Source organism: Tyto alba, unplaced genomic scaffold (assembly GCF_018691265.1).
Source record: "Tyto alba isolate M040663 unplaced genomic scaffold, T.alba_DEE_v4.0 Super-Scaffold_4, whole genome shotgun sequence".
NCBI lineage: Eukaryota > Metazoa > Chordata > Aves > Strigiformes > Tytonidae > Tyto > Tyto alba.
The window spans coordinates 638,374-661,861 of record NW_024881315.1 but is presented as its reverse complement, the minus strand read 5'-3'; the positions used below and the strand labels follow the sequence as shown (position 1 = coordinate 661,861).

Genomic DNA, 23,488 nt, shown 5'->3' with positions numbered 1-23,488 from the left:
ACGAGCGAGATTAACCGAAACCAAAACAGGTGTGAGGAAGGGCTACCACAGGGAAAACCAGCTCTTCTGCTGCGAGCAGACGAACAGCGTGGCTTGTTTAGCTTGGCACGGCCAAGAGGGAACCCGACACTTTCCCAGCGAGGAGCTTTGCTCTTATTTCCAGCCTCCCCGCGCTCCCCGGCCAGAGGACACGAGTTATACTTGGGTTTTCTCAGCTCTCAAGGTATTTGCAGAGCCCGGTGGGGGATGCACCGGAGCCGTGCCCCACTCCCAGCCCACGCGTGGAGGGATGCAGAGCCCAAACCCATCCAAAAAGCTCCGGGCGTTGCGAGGCAAAGCTTTGAGCTGTGTTTCCTCCAAGAAAAAGGCAAAAGCTGGTGGTACGAGCCAGATACTCAGGGTTGAGGGCTTGCTCTCAGGCTCTGGAGTGCTACAGACTTCCCGGGATACTCCAAACGTTTACATGATTTCAGGCTCCGGTGGTATTTCCAAGGCTCCCCCAGAACCAGGATGAGGCCGTGGGGCAAGGGCAGATACTCAGTACCCCAAATCTGGGTGCTACGGTCAGGAGGACAATGCTGCTCCTTCCCCCGCCGCACCTGGACCACGCTGCCACCTCTCAGCATCATTTTCACCAAAGATGCTCAGCCCACAGCACCTTTGGGGACAGCACCAACCCCGTTTTACCCCGGGGATGGCAATCCCAAACCTCAAACCTCCAGCTTTGAACCCGGAAAAACCTCCAGCAAAACCTTCACGTGCTTCAGAAAACAACACTGACGTTTGAATAGGTTTGAGGTGCAACGCCAGCTCCTAAATCTTAATTGCTCTCCAGTGCCTGCTGCTTGCTTCAGGCAAGGCAGGTATTTGCTCTATGTCCATCCTCTAAAAAGACATCTAGACCCCCCCCCAAAGACATCTAGACCCCCCAAAGACATCTAGACCCCCGCAAAAGACATCTAGACCCCCCCAAAAGACATCTAGACCCCCCCAAAAGACATCTAGACCCCCCCAAAAGACATCTAGACCCCCCCAAAAGACATCTAGACCCCCCCAAAAGACATCTAGACCCCCCCAAAAGACATCTAGACCCCCCCAAAAGACATCTTTTTTGCAATTTCTCCTTAACCATCCCTACCTCATACAGCCCCAAGCATGCCAGGGCCGCACCAAGCCACCTCCCAAAGTATTTTCAAGCAAGTCAACAGACCAGGTATGGATGCTCCGTAAAACCTGGCGATTCCCTTACCAATTAAAAACCTTGGGGCTCCCCAGCCGTACCCTCAAATCTAGTGGGATGGGGATTGCCTCGAGCATCGTGGACCACTGGCCACCCTCCAAGGGATGCTGCCCATGGGGGGTCTTTGCATCCAGCATCTGCACAGGGTTTTGCAGCTCCTGCACCACACAGAGGAAACCACCCTCTGCAAATCAGAGGGCAGTTTAACAGGGTATTTTCTACCAGTGGTGTTTCCAGTTCTGCATTTCCCCCATTACCAAGCCTTTTAAAAACAAAAGCCAAGTGAGAAAGAGCACTGCCCGAGTGTACCAGCCCTCCATTCAAGTCTTTTACCGGCAACTAAGAGCCCAAATTGAGCCTTTTCAGAGTCCACTCCAAGCCGATTCTTGAAAACTTTTCATTTCTTTAATTTCCCTTACAGAGTTATCAGGCCTCTGAGCAAATTCATCCTCTAGATCCTGCTCTGTTCCATCCAGCTTTAAGCAAGATTTATATGACGGGAGGCAGAAAACTTTCCTCGTCAGCAGAGGACACATCCAGCATCTAATGAAAGAACAGCTTCTCTCCAAGCTGCTTGAAAGGCATCCAGACTCTGTTGCAAGCTCATCTTGTTTGGATCCATCTCTATTAAATTTCCAGCAGATCTCAGCTGCTCCCATAAAAGTGGTAGTGTTTTTACCGGCGATGAATGCAGGCGATTCACATCGCCGCCCCCTTTTTCAACAGTGGCTCCCTCCAGCTCCACGTCTTTCACCCCCATCAACTTTTTTCCTCCACCTGCCAACAGGTTTTGGCTTCAGCATCATTATACTGGGCTTTAATCACCTAAAAAGCAATGGCAAGGGAGCCCTGGGAAGCCACCACGAGGCTTCGCATCGGTGCCAAGTGCTGGTGTTACGGAGAATCGCTGGATGGTTTCGCCTGGCAGCATCTCGCCCCCCACGCTGGGGCTGGCAGGAACGTACCAGGCTCCAATGATGAGGAAATGCAGCCCAAAAAGCTGCTGAGATCCTTCCTCCACTCAACCATCCTACCCATAAGAGGGCTGGGGGGTCCTAAACACTCCAGGGAAGACCCCAGGGTGGAGAAGAAGGACTCAGCCTCCAGGATGGGCAAGAAAGGACTGGCCTCCAGCAACGCTTGCCGGAAAACAGATAAATTGAGAATATTTGCAGCCCCTACCCAGGGTTTAGGCTTGAGGTTGTGCTTGGAAATCTCTGCAGCGACTATCTGCTACGAACTAGAGAGAAGCAACTTTCCCCAGCAATTCCATCCTTAAACCAACCCTTTTGTCTACATCTGGGTGTCTTTGATAGCCAAGGCCTAGAGGTCTCTTCCCAGAGATACACACATTTTCGGGAGACAGCAAGAAAAGGAAGAATTTTGACCATGCAGATCACCCAAAACTATAGTAACACAGCAGACAGCACAGTTACAAGGAGGACAAACCAGACGTGGTGGCATCAGGGAGGAAGCGAAGCAGCTGCTCAGCTCTATGTTGCACCCTAGAGACAAACCCAAGTGGGATAAGTGCCACCAGTTCTGCTACAAGGACACCATGCTTCCACGGCAAGAACTTCACCTTCTAAAACCAGCTAGGTTCTCCCAAAACCGCAAAGCACCTGCTGGGTTGAAACTAGTGTGTCCCAACGACACAAAGACATAGAACCTCCTGTGTTTGAAGAGACGCACAAGGATCGTCAAGCCCAAGTCCTGAGTCCACACAGGGCAACCAAAAAGTTAAACCCTGTATCTAAGAGCGTCCTCCAAGCTCCTCCTCAACACCAACAGGCTTGGGGCTGTGGCCTCATCCCTTGGGAGCTTCTTCCAGTGCTTGACCACCCTCTCCAGGAAGAACTCTCTCCTAATGGCCAACCTGAACTTCCCTTGATGCAACCTGAAGCCGTTCCCTTGTGTCCTACCACCAGACACTGGGGAGATCAGCGCCTCCCTCTCCGTCCCCCAGCACAGGGAAGTTGTAGCCATCAATGAGGTCACCCCTCAGTCTCCTCTTGTCCAGGCTGACCGGTCCTGGTACCCTCAGCTGTTCCTCACAAGTCCTTTCATCACCTCTGTTTCCCTCCTTTGGACACGTTCTAATAGTTTTATGTCCTCCTCAGATTGTGGAGCCCTGCAGTGCTCACAGGACTCAGGGTTAGGTCACACCAAGACAGGGGACAATCGCATCTTTTGACCGGTTCGCTACACTGTGCCTAATGCACCCCAAGATAGAGTGGCCCTTTTAGCCATGAGGGCACATGGTTGACTCCTGTTGAGCTTCCCATCAACCAAAAGCCCCAGATCCCCCTCTGCAGGGCTGCACTCCAGCCTCGTGGCCTCAAATCTATACGTACATCCCAGATGACACCATCCCAGGTGCCGGATCTGGCATTTGGCAATGTCAGACAGCTGGTGATCACCCAGCACCCTCATCTATCAAGGTCTCTCCATGAGGCCTCTCTACCCTTGAGGGAAACAACAGCTTCTCCTAATTTAGTATCATCAGCAAACTTACTGAGTGTGCAGTCAACTCTCATGTCCAGGTCATCGATAAAAACACTGAAGAGAGAAAAACCCCTGGAAAACACAATTAGTGACCGGCCACCAGCCAGACATTGCCCCGTTGACTACAGCTCTTTGAGCCTCACCCTTCAGCCAACTGTTGACCCAACGTGTTGTGCCCATGTCTTGCTGTATGCTGAACATTTTGCCCAGGATACTCTGAAACAGTGCCAAAAGCTTTGCTAAAATTCCCCAAAAAACATATCCACTGCCTTCCCTTCACCCGTGAAGCTGGTAGCCTTGTCACAAAAGGATATTCAGTCAGGAACATTAATTCCTTTCATGAACCCACACTGGCTTTGACAAATGGATGCATCTGTCAAGTGTTTTTCAGTAACTCCCAGAATAACCTTTTCCGTAATTTTACCAGGCACGAAAGCGAGACCGACAGGCCTATAATTACCGGGGCCTTCTTGCCCTTCCTGAAAACTGGAATAACATTTGATAGCTTCCAGTTGACTGGAACCTCTCCAGAGTCCCAAGACCCTTGATAAACAACAGAACGGTCTCACAATAACATTGTCCAACTCTCCCAGTATCTGGGGTGAATCCCATCGGGCCGCATACACGTATGTGCACGCAGTTGCTGCAGCAATCCCATGCAAGTTCAAAGGCAACTGGGAGATGATCACTCCCCTAGTTGTGGTCCTCCAACCCTGGGCCTCCACAGGGTCCCAGGGCCCATCACTGGTGTTAAAAACAAGGGTGGAGAAGACATAAAACGTCTCTGCTTTATCTTCAGCCCTATTTATGAGGTGACCAACCTCAAAAAGTAACAAACATTTTCTTTAGCCATCCTTTTGCTGTTAACACAACAAAAAAAGGGTTTTTTTCAGTCTCCACCACGGTACGGGTCAGACATAGTGCTGCAGGAGGCACAGTGCAAGCACGAGTTTCATTTTCTCAGCAGCAGCAAACTCCAGAGAAGGATTAACGTGGCCTCGTGCCGAAACATTAGCTCATTTCTGCTAGGGTTGGGAGAAGGTTACGGTACCTCCATCCCCAGCTTGACCCAGCAGCAGTTTGCTCTTGCAAAAGGGGTCATTGCCACAGCCACTTATCCCTTACACATTCCTCAGTAAGTTTTATCCCCCCCAATATTGAGAAAAAAAAAAAAAAAAAAAAAAAAAAAAATAGATTTTAGCCACTTGCTGAGGTTTTCCAGCTATCTGGCAGCCTGGGTGGAATAGGAGAGCAGCCTGGGCTGTAGGACAGAAGCAAGCCACCCCAAAAAACCCAACACTGCACCCACAATTCATTCACACCCCACTCACCCCAGCCAAGAACTTGGCTTTACACAGCCAAAAAAACAAGCCTGCACCAGTACAGAATCTTTCCTCCCCATAAATGCCCAGTGGAGAAGGAGGATTGGGCCATGTCCTACTTTGCAAGGCAACAGGAGGATCCACGGCTGTGCCCAGTGTTGCCCCCGGCTTATTTTTAAATCGTGGCCTGGTTAGCACGAGCGACGGCACAGGGGAGAGAGGCTGCTCGGGGGGTGCTGGGTTTGGGAGGTTATTTATAGACACCGAAAGACAGGCACGGCAGGTGCTCCATGCCTTGGACAACCGCTACCGAGCGCGGGCGTGAAACCTTCTCCCAGCACACTCAGGAGAACCACCGGGCACCAGGCAGGACCCCTCCTCATCGCAGACCTTGCCCATTCAGGGCCACGGTTTTGGGTTACCAAAGACGACCCATGGCAAGAAAACACCTTGAACAACACTCACCCCCCGTTCTCTTGGTGGCATGTTTGTGGACCACGTCATGACCCACCTTCCCACCCCATAGCAACGTCGCTGGGCTTGCGAGCAGCCACTCAACCCAACCTTCGTGCTGCCACCAAATCCTCCTTCTAGTGCCCACCCACGCCATGGGTGGAAAGCTACCGACCCCAAAAGTCTTTGGGAAGAGATTCACGGCCGAGAGCTCTGTTACCCTTGCGTTAGAGGAGGCGTAGCATGGGGGTTTTTTCCACGCAACTTTAGGGTTTTCAACTGTACTCCATGTCCCAGCTCCAGCTAAGCCCTGCCCGTTGTCTTGGACTCAAGTATTCAATTATTTATTTGCTAGGCAACAACATGACATCTTTCCTGGCACCGTTCGCAGGCTAAGAGGCTGACGAAGCGGTAATTAGTGAGGAAGGTTACTGGGACTGTGAGCTCAACCTCCCGGTTAAGAGAAGTTGAAATCCAACAGTGTAAACTCTGCTGAACACCAGGCAGGAAGAAGATAACGTTGGGAAACAGCTACTATTTCAGAGACAAAAAAAACCTCAAAAAAGGCCACTGGATGTAGGCATCGGGGACTGTCCCAAAGAGTTAAGGCAAGATTAGCAAGAGCTGCACCTCCGCTGGGTGTCTGGTCTCATGATTTGCATATCTTTTCTGGATGGAGTTCAAAGGCAGGCCATAAAAAAATGGCCCAGCAGTTGGCAAACACACCTTGGGACGGGCTACACGTGAGCTGCTCCGCTCCACAAAGAGGTTGAGAGGCACCTGGAGCTCTCTGCTCTACCCAAGATCAAACCAAAGAATGATTTCCTACACTGGAGCGCTTCAGGCGGGGACCCACCTTGCAAGAACAACATGTTTTCTCCCCCAAACACCCCTAAAACTCACTCCAGTGCTTCATAATTAAAACTAGGACAGTGCTGTGAGGTCTCATCACCCCACCAACACCCAGATCTAGGCCAAACCCAGCATTGCAAGGGCCGAGTATACTTTGCCCTCCTCATCCTATTAATTTTGTTTCCCAGGCTCCCATAAACCAACTGCTCCAACTCCTTGCTCCTGCCTCTCCTCTGCAAGTCCGTACCCCCCAAGAAGGGTCATCCCGATGCTCTTTGGAACAACAACGATCGGGAAGAGGTAGGACACACAGCAGCATATCCAGACCCTCACACATGCTTCATGACAAAGAATTTAAGATTTACTCAAGGGAAAGTTTAAGGATTGGGCTCGTAAACGGTATAAACATCTACCAGAAGAATTTAAGGACCAATTTCTTGGGATTTTTTGGTGTCTCCCTGGGCACGGGGCTGTTCAACCAGTGGCTGGGGCAGCTCAGACCAAGACGGATGCACGAACTCAACCAGCAGTTGAGCAACAGCAGAAATGGCTCTTCAGAAACCGCCCCGGAGACCAACACTCCCTTCGCGCAAGCCCCAAACGCCGCTTCCCTTCCCCACCTCTTCACTCGTAGCCGTTGGCAGCCAACGCAAAACAAGCCCAACACCGGTGACCTGCTCAGGGACAGGAGGACACCACCAAGAGCAAAGCATGAGATGTGCCTTCAGCTGTGGTGAAATGGTGCTAATTGTTATTTCGCACAATTTCCAGACACAAGTTCTCTATCTCGGGCATGTGTAGGATCCTTTACCTTCCCTGGAGGACAGTGTTGAACTGCAGCCACCAAATGCCACCACTTCAGCACATCTCCAGCCAACCCATGTCCCCACGGGGGTGATCTGTGCTCCCTTGGAGGTCCCTACCGCAGGCTCCCAGTATTACAAATCACACATCCTAAAATCATCTCCCTTTCTCCAGCTGCTCCCAGTATGGCTCTGGGTGGGTGCCCGTCTGGGTGCAGATGCTTTTCAATATTTTAACGCAAAATTGCAACCAGCCCATACCCATCCGTTCAACATCATCCAGATTAACACAACAAAATCAACTTATTTATTGTCAGACTGGCCACGCTCAAAGGTACCAGCAAGCTCTCTGGAGGGCGGCTGTGCTATAGTAACACAACTCAAAAATGGCAATTACTTTTGTTTTGGTTTGTTGGTGGTTTTTTTTTGTTTGTTTTGGTTTGGGTTTTTTTGTTGTTGTTTTTTCTTTTTTTTTTTTTTTTTTTTTTTTTATGGTGGATCTGTTTGGATCAGCTCTGCAGCGTGTTAAGTCCTGGGGGAGCTTTGTCAAGCCCTAATGGGCAGGTATGTGTGTCATGGTGGGGAGCACAAATGTGCACCCACTCCATCCAACACCCCGATTCGGGGCCACCCACCAGTTCCATCCAACACCCCAATTCAGGGCCACTCACCAGCTCCATCCAACACCCAACAAACACTCCAATTTGGGGCCACCCGCCAGCACCATCCAACGCCCCAATTTGGGGCCACCCACCAGCTCCATCCAACGCCCCAATTTGGGGCCACCCAACCAGCTCCATCCAACACCCAACAAACACCCGAATCTGAGGTCACCCCCTGGCTCCATCCACAACCCAACACCCCGATTCAGGCGCCGTGCAGAACAACCAGTAAACATTTGTTATTTGCAGCAATATTCAATGCCTGCCCCCCGATTTTAGCAGCACACACGGCCCTTTGCAAGATTTTGCAGCCGCCGATTACCTGGCACATCTCCATCACCAAATCCTCGCTGCACGAGCTGGGGAAAACCACACCACAAAGCTTAAATCCAGATTTCCCAGCACCCAGCATCCGAAGGGCTCAATCCAGTATGACCAGGACCCTGAGCCCAGCTCCCAGCCACATGCTGCGGATCCCGCTCAGGCATCCCTGGACCCCAACATCCACCCACTGCTGGGATTTATTGATTTCTGCCGTACAGCTGAGCAGCCACTTCCCCCTTATCTCCATCCGCTCCGCAGCAGTTCGGTTATTTAAGCGCCGTGCAGACTTTGCTCTTCCGAGCAAAGAAAAACCACCTTTGCCCTCTTCCCTGCTCCCTCTTCCCCGCTCCCATCCCCTCCGAAAGGTTACTCAGGACTTTCGGAGGAGGGAAGCGGGTTTGGAGAATCGTTCAGCCTTCATCCGCCACCTTCTGTGCTCCCACAGTGAGGGTGAGCGTGGTTTTTTCGGGTGAAAGCCAGCCCCTAGAGATCCCGCGGGGTAGGCGGGGAGCTGCATAACGTGGCAAGGTGGATCAGGAGCCAGCCCGACCCACGGCGATTTGTCACCGGTGTCACCAACCCCAAAAAAGGACCCAAATTCGGACAATTTCATCCCGGTGATTCCCTCATGCCATGAAATCCCTGCAGCACCTTGTGCTCCGCGCAGAGCAGCCCCCATTTAGCTGGATGACCCTAGAAAAGCCCCCGCTGCATCTAACGAGCTTTGCCTTAACGATGACAAAGGTGGCAATAGCTCAGAGGCCAGGACTGCGGCTATCTATGGGGACGTACTCCAGGAGCGTGCGAGAACAGACGCCACGGAGCTCCCACCATCCCCAATCCCGCGGGATTTCTCCCCATTTTGCAAAGGCAGCCAAAACGCACAGCCTGGATCCCTTCCGCAGTGTCAGCGTCACAAGGGGAAACTGAGTCACAGACAGAGGCCTGCAGTTTGAGATTTTCTCTTTTTTATGATAATTTAAGCCAGACATCACCCTCCAGGCAGCAGCACCCCAAAATCAGACTCTTCTCAGCACTGTGGCGGGGGGATGCAGCTGAACGGGTGAACCTCGCTATTCAGCAGCAGCAATTAAAACCCAATCTTCTGCCAACCCAAGGATGGGTTGTCCCCAGATCACTCCAGGCTGTAGACACGGATGAGGACAACTTCCCAACACCCGCAGCGCCGGTGACCGTCACACCTCACAGCTTATTTCTGCCGTTTAATTACTTTCCGAGAGAGTATTTGGAAAGAAAAAAAAATACCTACAACCTACAGCCCCATGGGCCCGGCGAGGGCTGAGCTGTCGGGACAAGCCAGCGCCTCCCCCCGGGGTCGTTCCCTGCGTGGGCAGCGGGCGCTGAGCCCACCTCCACCCCGGGAGCACCGCGTCCTGCCCCTCGATCTCCCGACGGTGTCGGGCGGTGACGGGAGCGGAGGCAAACACAGCTCCGAGCATCCTTCCCCAGGCTCTTGTGTGCGACTCTGGGCTCAAGTGGGTTCTTGAGTTGCATTCCAGCAGGGGAAAAAAAAAATAAATAACGAAAATTAAAAAAAAAAAAAAATATATAAAAATAATCAGATCGTGCACGTGGATGCTGGAGAGGGGAGGGGATCTCCGAGTGTCGGGATCAGCCTTTCCCGGGAGCGATCTCAACTTGAAGAGCTCCTTAATGGGGCTCGGAGGGATGAATCAAAAGAGGCTCTTGGCCCGTGACAGCGGCTCTTGCAAGTCAAGACTGGAGGGGGAAGGGAAGAGGGCTGGAGAGGGGACACAGAAGAAGGGATTAAAAAGAAAGGAGAAGGGGGTGAAAAAAAAAAAATAAAATAGGTGGAGAAACAAAAGGGACACGGAGGTGGGACAAAGGCTGAGCCTCAGCCCCTGCCACATGCAGTCCATCTTGGGTATTGTCCCCGCTGTCAGACCTGTATAAATTAAAACCCCGGCGCCGTGAGCGCCTCCCCTACCTCCTTTCCGTGGGCGGCATCATCTCTTCTAGAACGGAGCAGATAAAGTCTGTAAAAACTTCTCTATCTCCGGCTTCCCAAGCAGCCACGCCGCCTGATGCTGCAAAAGCCTGAGCATCCTCGGGAGGGCTTAAAGGGGTGATTATTCCCCCCGAGGTGAGAGGGTTTGTTGGGGGCTGCTCCTGCTAGAAACCTCCTGCCAAGAGGACGAGGCGGCGCGGGGTCCTGTACGGTGCCGAACGAGCCCGCGGGCTCTGGTTCTCCACCAGCCCTTTCAAATCATCTCCCCAAAAACAGACACAGCGGATTTATTTTGTCGCCTGGATCCTAAAAAAAAAAAAAAAAAAAAAAAAAGCCCTGCTTCTTTTTTTCCCACCCGAGCTAGAAATGGCCCCGAACTAAACCAAGAGTGGCTTCCCCGCGATCACAATCAAAATAACCATAAAAAGCTCTAAATTGGGAATAAATGATGCTGCAGCCAGGTTTTGCCGCCTGGAGCATGGGAAAGCTCTGGGGTGCCCATCATGGGCAGGCAGCGGGTCATTAAAGCAATTTGGGATGAAAAAGTTCCTTTTTAGCTAAAACACGTGAGCTGTTTGTACCTGAACTGGGCGTTTTCCCAGTTTGGCACGTGGTGGAACGTCACGGCGTGCATTGGTTTGGGCTTTCCAGTCCCGTAAATGATGGATGAAATCTGGTCCTGCAAAGCCAGGGCCAACACCGGGGATATTAAACCATCGCGATGAAATGAAACCCCATCTCCGATGCGATTGGGAGCACAAGAAGAGCCTGATCCGGATCCTCAGCAGCTCGGTCAGATCCTGTGACAGCGATTCAACTTATTATAAGGCATAAAAGAGAAAATTTGGCTAAATCAAGACATATCTGGCAGCTCCAGTGCTGGGGATGGCAGGTTTCAGGTCGATAATCTCACGCCAGGACCGCAAACACGATTTCCTCTCTTCTACCTATCGCATATTAAATCAGCACATGTTTTGCCTTGATTAATTTGGTTAATTAATATGGCAGCACCCAGACAGAGGTCACTGGTGGGGCCGTGAGCCCGTGGCACCGACTTGCTATGGGGTTTTGCCATCCACAGAGCGTGGTGAGCCCGTGTTGGGGACCCTGTGGCACTGCACAATGCCACAGGGACAGCAGTGACACCCCACACTGCCACAGCATCCCCAGAGCAGGGGCTCCCTGCACCGGGGACCTCGGTGACACCCCACACTGCCACAGCATCCCCAGAGCAGGGGGTCCCTGCACCGGGGACCTCGGTGACACCCCACACTGTCACAGCATCCCCAGAGCAGGGGCTCCCTGCACCGGGGACCTCGGTGACACCCCACACTGCCACAGCATCCCCAGAGCAGGGGGTCCCTGCACCGGGGACCTCAGTGACACCCCACACTGCCACAGCATCCCCAGAGCAGGGGCTCCCTGCACCGGGGACCTCGGTGACACCCCACACTGTCACAGCATCCCCAGAGCAGGGGGTCCCTGCACCGGGGACCTCGGTGACACCCCACACTGCCACAGCATCCCCAGAGCAGGGGGTCCCTGCACCGGGGACCTCGGTGACACCCCACACTGTCACAGCATCCCCAGAGCAGGGGCTCCCTGCACCGGGGACCTCGGTGACACCCCACACTGCCACAGCATCCCCAGAGCAGGGGGTCCCTGCACCGGGGACCTCAGTGACACCCCACACTGCCACAGCATCCCCAGAGCAGGGGCTCCCTGCACCGGGGACCTCGGTGACACCCCACACTGCCACAGCATCCCCAGAGCAGGGGCTCCCTGCACCGGGGACCTCGGTGACACCCCACACTGCCACAGCATCCCCAGAGCAGGGAGTCCCTGCACCGGGGACCTCGGTGACACCCCACACTGCCACAGAATCCCGCTGTCCCTGCATCAGGGACCGCGGTGACAGCACACACCACCACAGCATCCCCAGGCTGGATGTCCCCAGGTTAGGGACCTTAGTGACACAGCACACTGCTGCATCGGGGACCCTGGTGACACCACACGCTGCCACAGCACCCCCAGAACAGGATGTGCCCACATTGGGGACCCTGTGCCAGCCACAGGCATCCCTGGTGTAGTATGTCCCCATGCCAGGGACATTAGGACAACATGAACTGCCACAGCAGGATGTCACTATACTGGGGGATCTTGTCACGACAACCCCAAAGCAGGATGTCCCCAAATCGGGGACCACAGTGCCACCCCACAGCATTCCCAAAGCAGGATGTCCCCAAATCAGGGACCTTGTGACACCCCACAGCAATCCCAAAGCAGGATGTCCCCAAATCGGGGACTTTGTGCCACCCCACAGCAATACCAAAGCAGGATGTCCCCAAATTGGGGACCTTGTGCCACCCCACAGCAACCCCAAAGCAGGATGTCCCCAAATCGGGGACCTCGTGGCACCATCCCCAAGTGCTGGGAGGAGCTGGGTGCTGCCCCTCCCACACACGCAGCCAAAAGCTCAACCACACCACACCCCCGGCCACCAAAGCCCTCTCCAAACCCTCCTCCCACCCCATACACCCGTGGGACTCCTCACCTCTGGTGAAACCGCCGACCTCCCGCTCCATCGCCGGCGGGGACACGCAGCCGGGTAACGGGGACGGAACCGAGGGGACCAGCCCCAAGCTAATGCGGTGCCGGGAGTGCGGTGAGGGAGGAAGAACCCAGCAAAAGCTCGACGTGTTGACAGGCCGCCACCGACCGCGGCTCCAACCGCCCCACCGATACGGGGAGAAAAAACTCCCCCGGGCGCAGGCAGATAAGGGTGCCGGCGTTTTGGGAAACAAGGAGGGAACTGCAGCCTGGAGATAAAGGCTCGGCATTTCGGATCCCGCCTCAGCGGGTCCCGTGGGGAAGTGGCACCACCCCCTTCACCCTGCAGGGGGACGGGGATAAACCCCAAATGAGGAGGGGGGTGAAGGCTGGAGAATCTCTGGCCCTGTTGCTGCCGTCTTCAACAATGAATTACCCAAACTGCTTCTAAGAGTCCCTGTGTGGCCCAGCAGCCTGAAAAAATCCCGGTGGGCAGCCCTAAACATCCCCCCAAAAAGCAAGGAGGAGAAATGAGGCCACCAAAAGGCCACGAGGAGGGTCCCCGCGGGAGGTGGCACCCAGCCCCCACCACCCACGGTGCCTCCAGCCGAAAACGGGGCGACGGTTCAGGTACCACGACCGGGGGTGGGAAATCCCCGGCAGCGGCTCCTTCCTCCTCCCTGGCTCAAAGCTCAGTCGGGCAGAACGGAGCAGCCGCCCGAGCCGCCACGGCGCTCGCTCCTCCGCTAACGAGCCCACGCGCTAACGAGCCCGGCCACCATGAGCAGCCACATGGGTTTTCTTCCTCCATCACCAACCGCCATGGGTCACGCTGCTCCTCCGGCACCGGCCCGGCGCCAGCGCCACCCCAAAAACTCCCCTCGTTGGGGGAACACCCCTCCCAGCAATCACTGACCTCCCGGCAGCGGCGTGGACTTTGCCTCGCTCCAAAATCCTACCGGCAGCTGCCAAAGCCGCCCCCAGCTCGTGGCCTGTGGCTCTCAGCAGATACCGGGATAATTCTGCCTCGATGAGGCTGATGGAGGCATCAGAAGAGCCCCAAAACCTTGATGTTGGTGGCACCACAAGCATTTCTGTGAGGGGGGAGGTCCTCCCACCCCACAGGACCCTTAGGCTGGGGTGCCAACCTCCATTGTGGGGCATTTGGGGCCATTTCACGTTGGGTTTTGGAGCTCAGAAGCAGCGACGGGGGCTTACCCAGCCCCTCAGATTGCATCCCCTTAAGTCTGCCCGTGAGCAGATGGCCAAAGCATCCCAGAACCCCAATTGAGCTCCACCACCCATCCAAACCCAGGCTGGACATCCAGATGGGGACGTTCTCCATCTCCTGACATGTTATTTTTTGGGCACCAATTCCCCCTTTAAACACCACCTTTAAACACCCGTGTCCATCCCCTGCAGTTAATTTTCCACCCGTTAAGCACAGTGAAGGAACAGAGAGCTGAAAAGCTTCCCAGATGCAACGTGGTCCTTCCCCGCCCATCTCGTGGTGGTTAAATAACAGTGGGACTCACCAAGCACGTCGCCTGGGCCACGAGATAAGGTTTTGAGTCAACCGGTGGTTGCGGAGATGGGCAAACTCATTATGGGGAAGCAGAGTTGAGGAGGAATCGCAGCCGGCGACTCCACCAGTGTTACCACTTCCAGATGGGGAAAAAGCCACCCTCCAGCCAGGGGACAAGCAACGAGGCAAATCACCCGCCAGTGGTGGGATCAGTGGCCACCACCCTCCTCGTTTTCCAACAAAGACACAAGGATGGGGAAGGACAGGGGGGACGCAAACGCAGAGAGGGGTTCAGGTAGGACTTGGGATGGTAGAGGCACCCAGTTGGCCTTTGGCACTGAAATGAGGGAGAAGTTGAGGTGGGACAGGGTTAATCCTCCAAAGCAGGCAGAAGACCGACACCAGACAACCACGGATCTACAGATGAGTGGACAACTCGCAGCAGCCGCACTCAATAGATAAGGAACTGGCCAGACAGCTGTGTCCGAAGAGTCACAGTCAACATCTCAAGGTCCAGGTGGAAACCAGTAACAAGTGGAGACCCTCAAGGGCCCGTACTGGGAACAACACTATTTAATATCTCCATCAGCAACATGGATTGTGGGATTGAGCACACCCTCAGCACGTTTGTGGGTGACACCAAGGTGAGTTGATACCTTGAGGGAAGGGATGGCATCCAGAAGGACCTTGACAGGCAAGGTGAACTTCATGAAGTTCAACGAGGCCAAATGCAAGGCCCTGCACCTGGATGGGACAAGCCCCAGTACCGCAAACTGGGTGACTGAGAGCAGCTCCATGGAGAAGGACCTGGTAGAGTGGGTCCAGAGGAGGCCACAAAGATGATCCAAGAGCTAGATCACCCTTCCATTGAAGAAAGGCTGATAGAGTTGGGGTTCTCCAGCCTGGAGGAGTGAAGGATCTGGGGAGACCTTCCTGTGGCCTTTCCATATATAAATGGGGCTTATAAGAAAGATGGTGAAAGGCTCCTTCCCAGAATCTGTAGGAGAAGGGACAATGGTTTTGAACTGGAAGAGGATAGGTTTAGACTGGACCTAAGGAAGACATGTTTTATGATGAAGGTGGTGAGACACTGGAGCCTGTTGCCCAGAGAATCTGTGGATGCTCCATCACTGGAAGTGTTCAAGATCAGGTTGCACGGGGCTTTGAGCAACCTCACCTAGCAGAAGATGTCCCTGCCCAGAGCAAGGGGTTGGACTGGTTGATCCCTGAAGGTCCCTTCCTACCCAAACCATTCTGTGAAAACCTCCCTGCTCATCCAAGAGCTCTTTGAGGAGAGTTTTTCCCGGAGCTGAACCAGGGATGGACCCAACAGGATGTCCCATGGGTGACAGAGATCCCCCATGCCATAATGGGACATCCCCCAGCATGCACAGGGGGTTTCCATGCCAAGGACATCCTAGTATAGCTCCGTGTCGGCACTGCTCATCCCCCGGCACCCACCCGGCACCAAGAGGTGGGGCAGAGGACGATGCCTTCGCCCTGCGAGCGCGCGGACACCCTTGGCAGAGCTGGAGGAGCGTTTCGGAGAGTTTCCGTTTCAAGAGGGGAATTCGGCGAAGGCAGGCGCAGGTGGCACGGGTTTCGCTCCGCTCGGCGCAACCGTGGCTTTGCCAGCAATACCGAAAACACGCGGGTCACCACCACCACGGCAAAGCCCCATCTACTTCCTCACCAACCAACACGCGGTGGAGCGTGACCATGGGGACGGCCAAGGCGTTCCCATCTGGGGATGGCCAAGGCGTTCCCATCTGGGGACGCCTTCGGTTTGGGATCCCGACGCTGTGCCGGGGGGACGAGGGTCTCCAAAAAGCCGCCGGCGTGACCCACGGCCGGGTTTTGTGCCTGTCTGTGGTGCTGAAGCCGGGTGGCGGCACGACGGCACAGGGATACCGGCCCGGCATTCGCGCCCTAATTTCTCCTTCCATCAAATCCATGTTTGTCACCGTACCGCGAATCCCATCTCACCACGAGATGCTGAGAGTTGAGGAACGCCTCCAATGACAAGAGAGCAAACGCCCGCCACAAACCGCCCTGGCGCGACGGTACGACCATCAGGCAAACCAGCCGAACCAACCCAGCATCGCCAACCACACGCAAAGCACCAAGAGATGTCCCCGTCCCCCCAAGAAGCCACCCCAACGGCGCCGAGCGGGGACTTACCGGCCACATCGTGCGCTTCCAGGGCAACGTCGGGCTCCGGACGGGACAGCGGCGAGAAGAAGTTGGGGTCCTCTTGCAACGGGTGCAGCTCAGCACCGGAGGGTCCCTTCCCCTCCCGGCTTATCGCCGCCAGATCATCCACGGCGTAGAAAGCATCTTCCTCGAGCTCCGTCTCTGCTTCCACCGACGTCCCAGATAAAGCCAGGTTCTCCAGGGGCTTTTTTGCATCTTGAAGGAAAGCGGCTCTTCGTTCTTCGCCTTGGGGGCACTCAAGGGCAGGAAAAGTCTCTTTGTTTGGCTCCGGTGTCATTAACAGGGCTCTGCCTCCATCTCCTTGGCGCTCTGAGAAATTAGGGACAGCTTTCTCCATCCCTCGCCGATTGTGCTGTGTCACTTGGAAAAAAACACCACGCTGGCACTCGGGAGGGCTGGCGGCCAGGGACTGCCAGAAAAATCTACAAGAAATAAGAGATAAAAAGAGAAGAAAATGAGAAAAGAGGCTGGATTTCACTGAGGTGGAGGAGAAACGGTTGTGGCTCTGCCCGTGCTGGGAAACGCAACAGTCTCGGTGCCTCGACGTGGTCACCAAAGTTCTCGGTGTCCCGCAGCCAGGCAAGACATCAGGTCCCATCACTCTCCCCTTGCTGGGTCCCTGCCAGAGCCGAGGGACCCCAAAAAGCGCTGCTTCTCCCCAATACAAAGCTTTTTTTCCCCCCTTTTCTCTGCACCACAATTTGCCAGGGAAACAGCATCCCCTGCATCCTCTGCCACACACTCCCCCAAAAACCCCCGATCTCCCTCAAATTGATAATTCACCCCTCAGGAAAAATTCAAACCCCACGATGCAGCGCTGGGCAAAGTCCCAGTTTGCACTCCCGGGAGCTCTGCTCTGCCACCGGCTGCCCCAAAATCAGGGTGGCTGCCCCCAAAACCGGGGTGTGGGGGGATTTGGAGATGCCATGCTGCATCCTCCCCCCATGTGAATTCAAGCGGATGCGACGAAGTGGTACCTTCACGCTGGGGAGCCCTCGAAGGGTTTGGGGACCCCTGGGGAACAACCAGGTACCGGCCGCTCAAGTGTGGATCCCCCCCTAAAACAAACCATCACCCCAAACACCTTCCACCAGCCAACGCTGCTGCAGTTGCAGGTTAAATGGTGCAAAATAAAAGCACTGGGAGAAATAAAGGTGCCTGATCTCTGTAGGGCAGAGAGGCCCGGTGGAGAAGGGAAAAATAGGAGGAAAAAGGCGCTAAAAAGCCGGGCTTATCAGCTCTGCTGGAGGATAAAGGCACAGGAGGAGAGCGAAGGAGCTAAATTTACCCGGTGAGGAAGGAGAAGGCAGAGGAGACTATAAATACCTTCAAGGTAAGAATGCAAATGAAGAGAGAATTATTCAAGCTGGCACAAGATGTTTTCCCCACCCCGGGGCTGAGGGAGGAGAGAGATGGAGCAAACCCCAATGCCCGGTGGCCACCCCGAAATGCCACCCTGAAATCTCTCCCGCCCCGAAGCAGCCGCTGCTCGTCCCTTCCCCCGGGGAATGACGCCCGGAGCCAGCGTGGGTTAGTTTGCCAATAAGAAGTGAAAATAGAAATTCAATTAAATAAATTAAAAATATGTTGGCTCCGCACGCTGGTGGCTTTCTTCCGCGAGGATCGGTTGCTCCGGCTGGCTTCGGTTTGTACGGATATTCCGCCGGCGTCGCCCTGAAACGGCACCCGACGCCTGCGCCAGCGGGATGCTCTCGCCCCAAAGAGCAGTGCCGTGTCGACACTTCCTCCAAGCGGGGTTTTTGAGAGGCAAACCCCAAATTGCTGGATGCTTAGGATTTGCCGCGGTGTCAGCTTGGTGCCAGTGGGCGGGGATGAGAGATGCTTTGCCGGGATAAAGCCGCTCGCACCGGCTTACCGGGGAGGGAGGCAGCGGGTCGTGGCATCGTCTTTAACCACCACCTGGCTTAAATCCGGTCGGACACACACGGCGTTCCCCTTCACCACATCTCCCATCGCACCACGGCGGCTCATCCGTCGTGCCGGCAAGGAGCGTCACGGTGCCGGCAGGATGGGAGCCCGGCAGTCGGGCCGGCACTGGCATCTGCCAACGTTCCGTCAAACGGCGAGGAATCGCCCCAAAACGCGTCGCCTCGCTGCAAGGAAATAAAAAGGCACGGCAAGGCGCCGGGTGTGCGGTGGCCATGTGCCAGCAAAGCAGGCCGGGGACAGGCCGCAGCACCTGGGATCCAGAGGGGGAAAAAGCCATCGTGGAGTTTTGCCTTTTTCGTTGCAGCCGCATCTCAGCCCGGTCAGAGACCCTGGCACATCCCCAAGCTGGGGTAGATCCATCTAGGTGAGAGCGGGTGAAAAAATCCGCAAAAAGGGTTTATTTCTGAAAGCTGCGTTTTGGGGGGGGGATGTGGGTTGGATCCGAGCCGACTCCCAGACAGAAGCTGGCGTCTCTCCGGGACCGCTGGCTCCCTTCCCCGGTGATAAATCGCAGCATCCCTTCAGCACCGCTCCCGCCGGCTCGGTCCAAACCTTTACCCACCAAAACGCGTCTCACCGCGACCGGGTCGAAATCCCTGCGCCGGGAATGACGTCAAATCCCCCACCCGCACCCCCGGCATCGCGCTCGGCATCACCAAAACCCCAAACCCACCCAAGCACGAGCCAGCGCAGACAGGGAGGGGGGGACAGCAGTGCTGCATCCCCCCACCTCGCTCACCAAAAAAAAAAGCAATATTTTTCCAAGTTTTCCCTTTTATTCTTCCCAAAACACGGATGCACCCATGTGCCATGCTGGCGGCGCTTCCTAAAAACCCACCATTCTCCCCCAAAACCCACTTGGGTGTTTTCAAGCTTCCTGAGAAAGGGGGAAAAAAAAGCAATTTTTTATTCCCCTCCCCCCCCCCCCAGCTTGCTCCGCACCGACCCCCTAAAAAGACCCAAGCGCTCACCATAAAGTTTAAAAAGCCACTTTCTGAAGCTCTGCTCGCTTCCCTGCTCGCTTCCCAAGCTCTGCTCGCTTCCAGGGTGGGAGCGGGACTGCGGAAACCCTTCCCCCAGCCCATCGCCCCAGAGCCATGCAAAGGCGGAGCAGAATTGGGACAATTTAAATGCTAAACCGGTTAAGTGGGGACAATCGCTGCCTTCCCTGGAAGTCAAGAGGAAGGGGCCTTTCCCCAGGCCAAACGGCTCCCAGCGCCTGCAGTGGGTTACCCTGCGTTTGAGGCAGGATGGTTTTGGCCTCGTGGTTTTTTTCCTTGCGGGTTTTGTTGGGTTTTGTTTTGGTTTGTTTTGGTTTTATTTTCCACGGCGCAAGAGCAGAGCCACAACCCGAGAGAACAGCGGCTGTTCCTTCCCCCTTCACACCGCACCACGACCAAGCGCGCGGGGTCCGGCGCGCTCCCTGCACGCTTCAGCCGGGCAGCCTACGCCTCCGGATTTCAGCCCTGCGTGGCTTTATTGCCTTTTTTTTTTTTTTTCTCTCCATTCCCCTCACTGGCAGAGCAGAACCACAGCGCAGGAGCACGGTGCCGTTCTTCCCCCTTCATATCAGACCATCACCAAGCACGCGGGGTCCGGCACGCTCACAGCACGCTTCAGCTGAGCAACCCACAGCCACGCAGTTTTTTCCCCACATCTTTTTTTTTTTTTTTTTTTTTTTCCCTCCTCCTCGAGAGAAACCTGTAGCAGAGCAAAGCCACGATACAAAACACCACCGATCGGTTGGTTTTTTTTTATCCCCCCTCCACGCTGGGTCACAGCCAAGCGCGTGGGGTCCGGCTCGCTCCACTCAGGCAGGCTGTGGCCCCGTGGGGTTTTTTCCCCCCGCTGCGTGTTTTTCTTTTTTCACCCCTGGGAGAAACACGGGTCAGAGCAGAGCCACAGCACAAGAGGACGGCGCTCGGTTTTCCCCCTCCGCGGCGATTCACGGCCAAGCGCGCGGGGTCCAGCCTGCCCCAGGTGCACTTAAATCAGGAAAGCTACAGCCACGGGATTTTTTCTTGCGTGGATTTTTTCACCCCTGCACAGCAAAACCAGAACCAAGATGCAGAGAACGGTGCCAGATTTTCCTCCTCTGTGCTGGGTCCTGGACAAGCACATGGGGTCCGGCGTGCTCAAGTCAGGCAAGCTACATCTCGAGTGTTTTTTCCCCCCACTCCGTGGGATTTTTTTTTTTTCTCCCTCCCTGGGAGAAACCTGCAGCGGAGCAGAACCTCGATGCAGCAGAACGCCGCTAGCTTTCCCCCCTCCACACCAGGTCGCAGCCCAGCACACAAGATCTGGTTTGCTCCCGGTGCGCTCGAGCCAGGCAAGCCGCAACCACACGTTTTTTCCCTGTGTGGGGATTTTCCCTGCTTGTTTTCTGTTGGGGTTTGGGTTGGTTTTTTTTTTTTTTTTCACCCCCCAGGAGAGACACGGAGCACAGCAGACACACCGCGCAGAAAGGCAGCGCTGGTTTTTCATTTTCCCTCCTCCACAGCCAAGCTCACAGGATCCGGTTCGCTCCAGGTGCGCTTGAGCCCGACACGCTCCAGCTGCCTGCTTTCCCCCCCAAATACGTCGGGGGGTTATTTCCCCCCCCCCCCCCCCCCACATGACAGAGCAGAGCCCCAACGCAGGAGAACGGTGCTAAGTTTTTTCCCCCTCCGTGCCAGCTCACGGCCAAGCTCGCAGGGTCCAGCACACTCCCAGTGCCCTTGAACCAGGCAGGCTCCAGCCGCACATTTTTGTTTTCCCCCCACATGTTTTTTTTTCCCCTTGCTGGCAGAGCAGAGTCGTGATGTAGGAGGCCAGCATCGCTTTTTCCCACTCTGCGCCAGGTCACAGCCAAGTGCACAAGGTCCCGTGCGCTCCCGGTGCGCTTGAACCAAGCAGGCTCCAGCCGCGTGTTTTTTTTCCTCCCCCTCATGTTTTTTTTCTAGGTTTTTTTTTTTTTTTTTTCTTTCTTTGCCCCTTGCTGGCAGAGCAGAGTTGCAATGTAAGATGACGGCACCACTTTTTCCTCCTCCACACCAGGTCACGGCCAAGCTCGCAGGGTCCAGCATGCTCCCAGTGCTCTTAAACCGAGCAAATTCCAGCTACTTGGGTTTTTTTTTTTTTTTAATCCCCCTGCGTGGTTTCTTCTTCCTCGCGTGGCAGCACAGGAGGACGGTGCCGCTCTTTCCTCCTCCATCCCAGGCCAAAACGAAGCGCGCAGCATCCGGCGCGCTCATGCACAAAACTCTTCGTGCCCGCAAAGAAAACGCAGAAGGGGAGCGAGCGCTCCAGATTTCGATGGGAGAGGAATTTGAGGAGGAATTTGGGGAGGATCCGGGAAGCTCCCGGGGCTCAAACCTGGATCCTGAGTGATTTCCAGCCACGGAGAAACCTCAAGTGATCCGCGTTGACATTCCTCCCCAGCATTAATGAGATCGTTTCACAGAAAAGTGGCTTCTTTTTTTTTCCCGCCCCCCCATCCCAGAGCCAGAACAAGCAAAGGACACATCCCCCGGGGGAGTTTTTTTTCCTTTTTTGCTCCAACGGTCACGGCTACACGCCAGCAAATCCTGCGCCGAGGGGTTTTGTCAGGATCCGGGACCTCGCTGGTGCGGGGATCCCCCAGGGAATTCGGCTGCGGGGCCATCAGTGCTGCCGGTGAGATTTGGTGAGACGATTTGTGCACCACCGCCTCTAAACGATGCGCCGGGGACGGAAATCCGGCATCGAGCTGTGCCGGGATGAGCCGAAATCTGCTCCCAGAGGCATCGAGCTGCACCGGGACGAGCTGGAAGCTGCTCCCAGCGACGGCAGCACCGCTCTCGCCTTCGTGCCGTCCAGCGGCAGCACCGGCTTTGCTCCGACCCGCTCCCCGCCATCGAGCTGCTTGGGAAGAGGAAACGATCCCGGCACCGCAGCAACGCGCCAAAACTCACCGCCAAAGCTACGGCTGATCGCCGGCGCGGGGGAAAACACCACGGCACCGCCGCCTCTGCAGCCCCCCGCCAGCTCCAACACCGCTCCGGCCGGCGGAGGAGGGAGATTAAAAGCTCCCAACGGAGATTACGAAGTTGCCCGTCGCCGGATGCTCGTTTAACCCCGATTAACGAGCTCGGCCACCTTCCATCGGCGCCGGAACGGTGCCGGCGAGCGCGGCGGAGGTGAAGCGGCACGGGAAGGGCCGCGGGGAAGCGTTAGCGGGGCTCTGGAGCCGTCCCGTCCCCGCCCGGCACGTTCCCAGCCGCTGGACCCCGAATCCGGCGCCGCTCGGTACCGGGTGTCCCGGTGCTGCCGCCCGGCACCTGCCCTGTACTCACCCCCCTGCCTGCCCCGGCCGTCTGGGTCCCCCCCTCAATTTCCCCCCAGACACCTGGGTCCCCCCCTCAGCACAGACCCCCCCAAATCCCCCCCCCCGACATCCGGGTCCCCCTCAATTCCCCCCCCCAGACACCTGGGTCCCCCCCTTTCCATAGACCCCCCCACTGACACCCACTCATACGCCTGGGTCGCCCCCCTCAGCACAGACCATCCCCAGTGACCCCCCAAATGCCTGGGTCCCCCCGCTTTGTACAGCCCCCTCCTCCCTCCCTACTCCCACCCGGACACCTGGGTCCCCCCCCTTTTGCCCAGACACACCACACCCCCCCGACACCCACTCATACGCCTGGGTCCTCCCTTTTGCACAGACCCCCCCTCTCCAGACACCTGGGTCCCCCCCTTTCCATAGACCCCCCCGATACCCACTCATACGCCTGTGTCCCTCCCCAGCACAGACACCACCCCCCCCCCAAGCGCCCCCAGACACTTGGGTCCCACCATCAGCACAGACCCCCCCAGTGCCCCCCCAAACGCCTCGGTCCCCCTGCTTTGCACAGACCCCCCAGACACCTGGGTCCCCTCCTCAGCACAGACCCCACCACACACCTAGGTGTCCCCCCCCTTTCCACAGACACCCCCCCCCGACACCCACTCACACGCCTCACCACAGACACCCCCCGCCCCAATTCTCCCCCGGCCGCCTGAGTCCCCCCTTTTTGCACAGCCCCCCCTCTCCAGACACCTGGGTCCCCCCCTCAGCACAGCACCCCCCGGGACACCTGGG

General features: G+C 55.9%; 1 protein-coding gene across 4 annotated transcripts in view; it reads right to left on the bottom strand.

The window, feature by feature from the left end:
- The window catches only part of WIZ (WIZ zinc finger), a 57,987-nt gene extending 35,335 nt beyond the window's left edge, over positions 1 to 22,652 (bottom strand). For 2 of the 4 annotated variants that reach the window (XM_042802808.1, XM_042802810.1), the window contains exons 1-2: positions 18,317 to 19,262; positions 16,408 to 16,862 (exon numbers count right to left, since the gene is read on the bottom strand). In XM_042802808.1, the coding sequence (XP_042658742.1) occupies positions 16,408 to 16,862; positions 18,317 to 18,432 (571 nt within the window). In that variant the 5' untranslated portion in view covers positions 18,433 to 19,262. Of the gene's footprint in view, positions 1 to 16,407; positions 16,863 to 18,316; positions 19,263 to 22,322 lie in introns of those variants that run through there. The other 2 variants (XM_042802811.1, XM_042802809.1) reach the window with 2 other exon arrangements.
- Between the last annotated feature and the right edge of the window lie 836 nt (positions 22,653 to 23,488).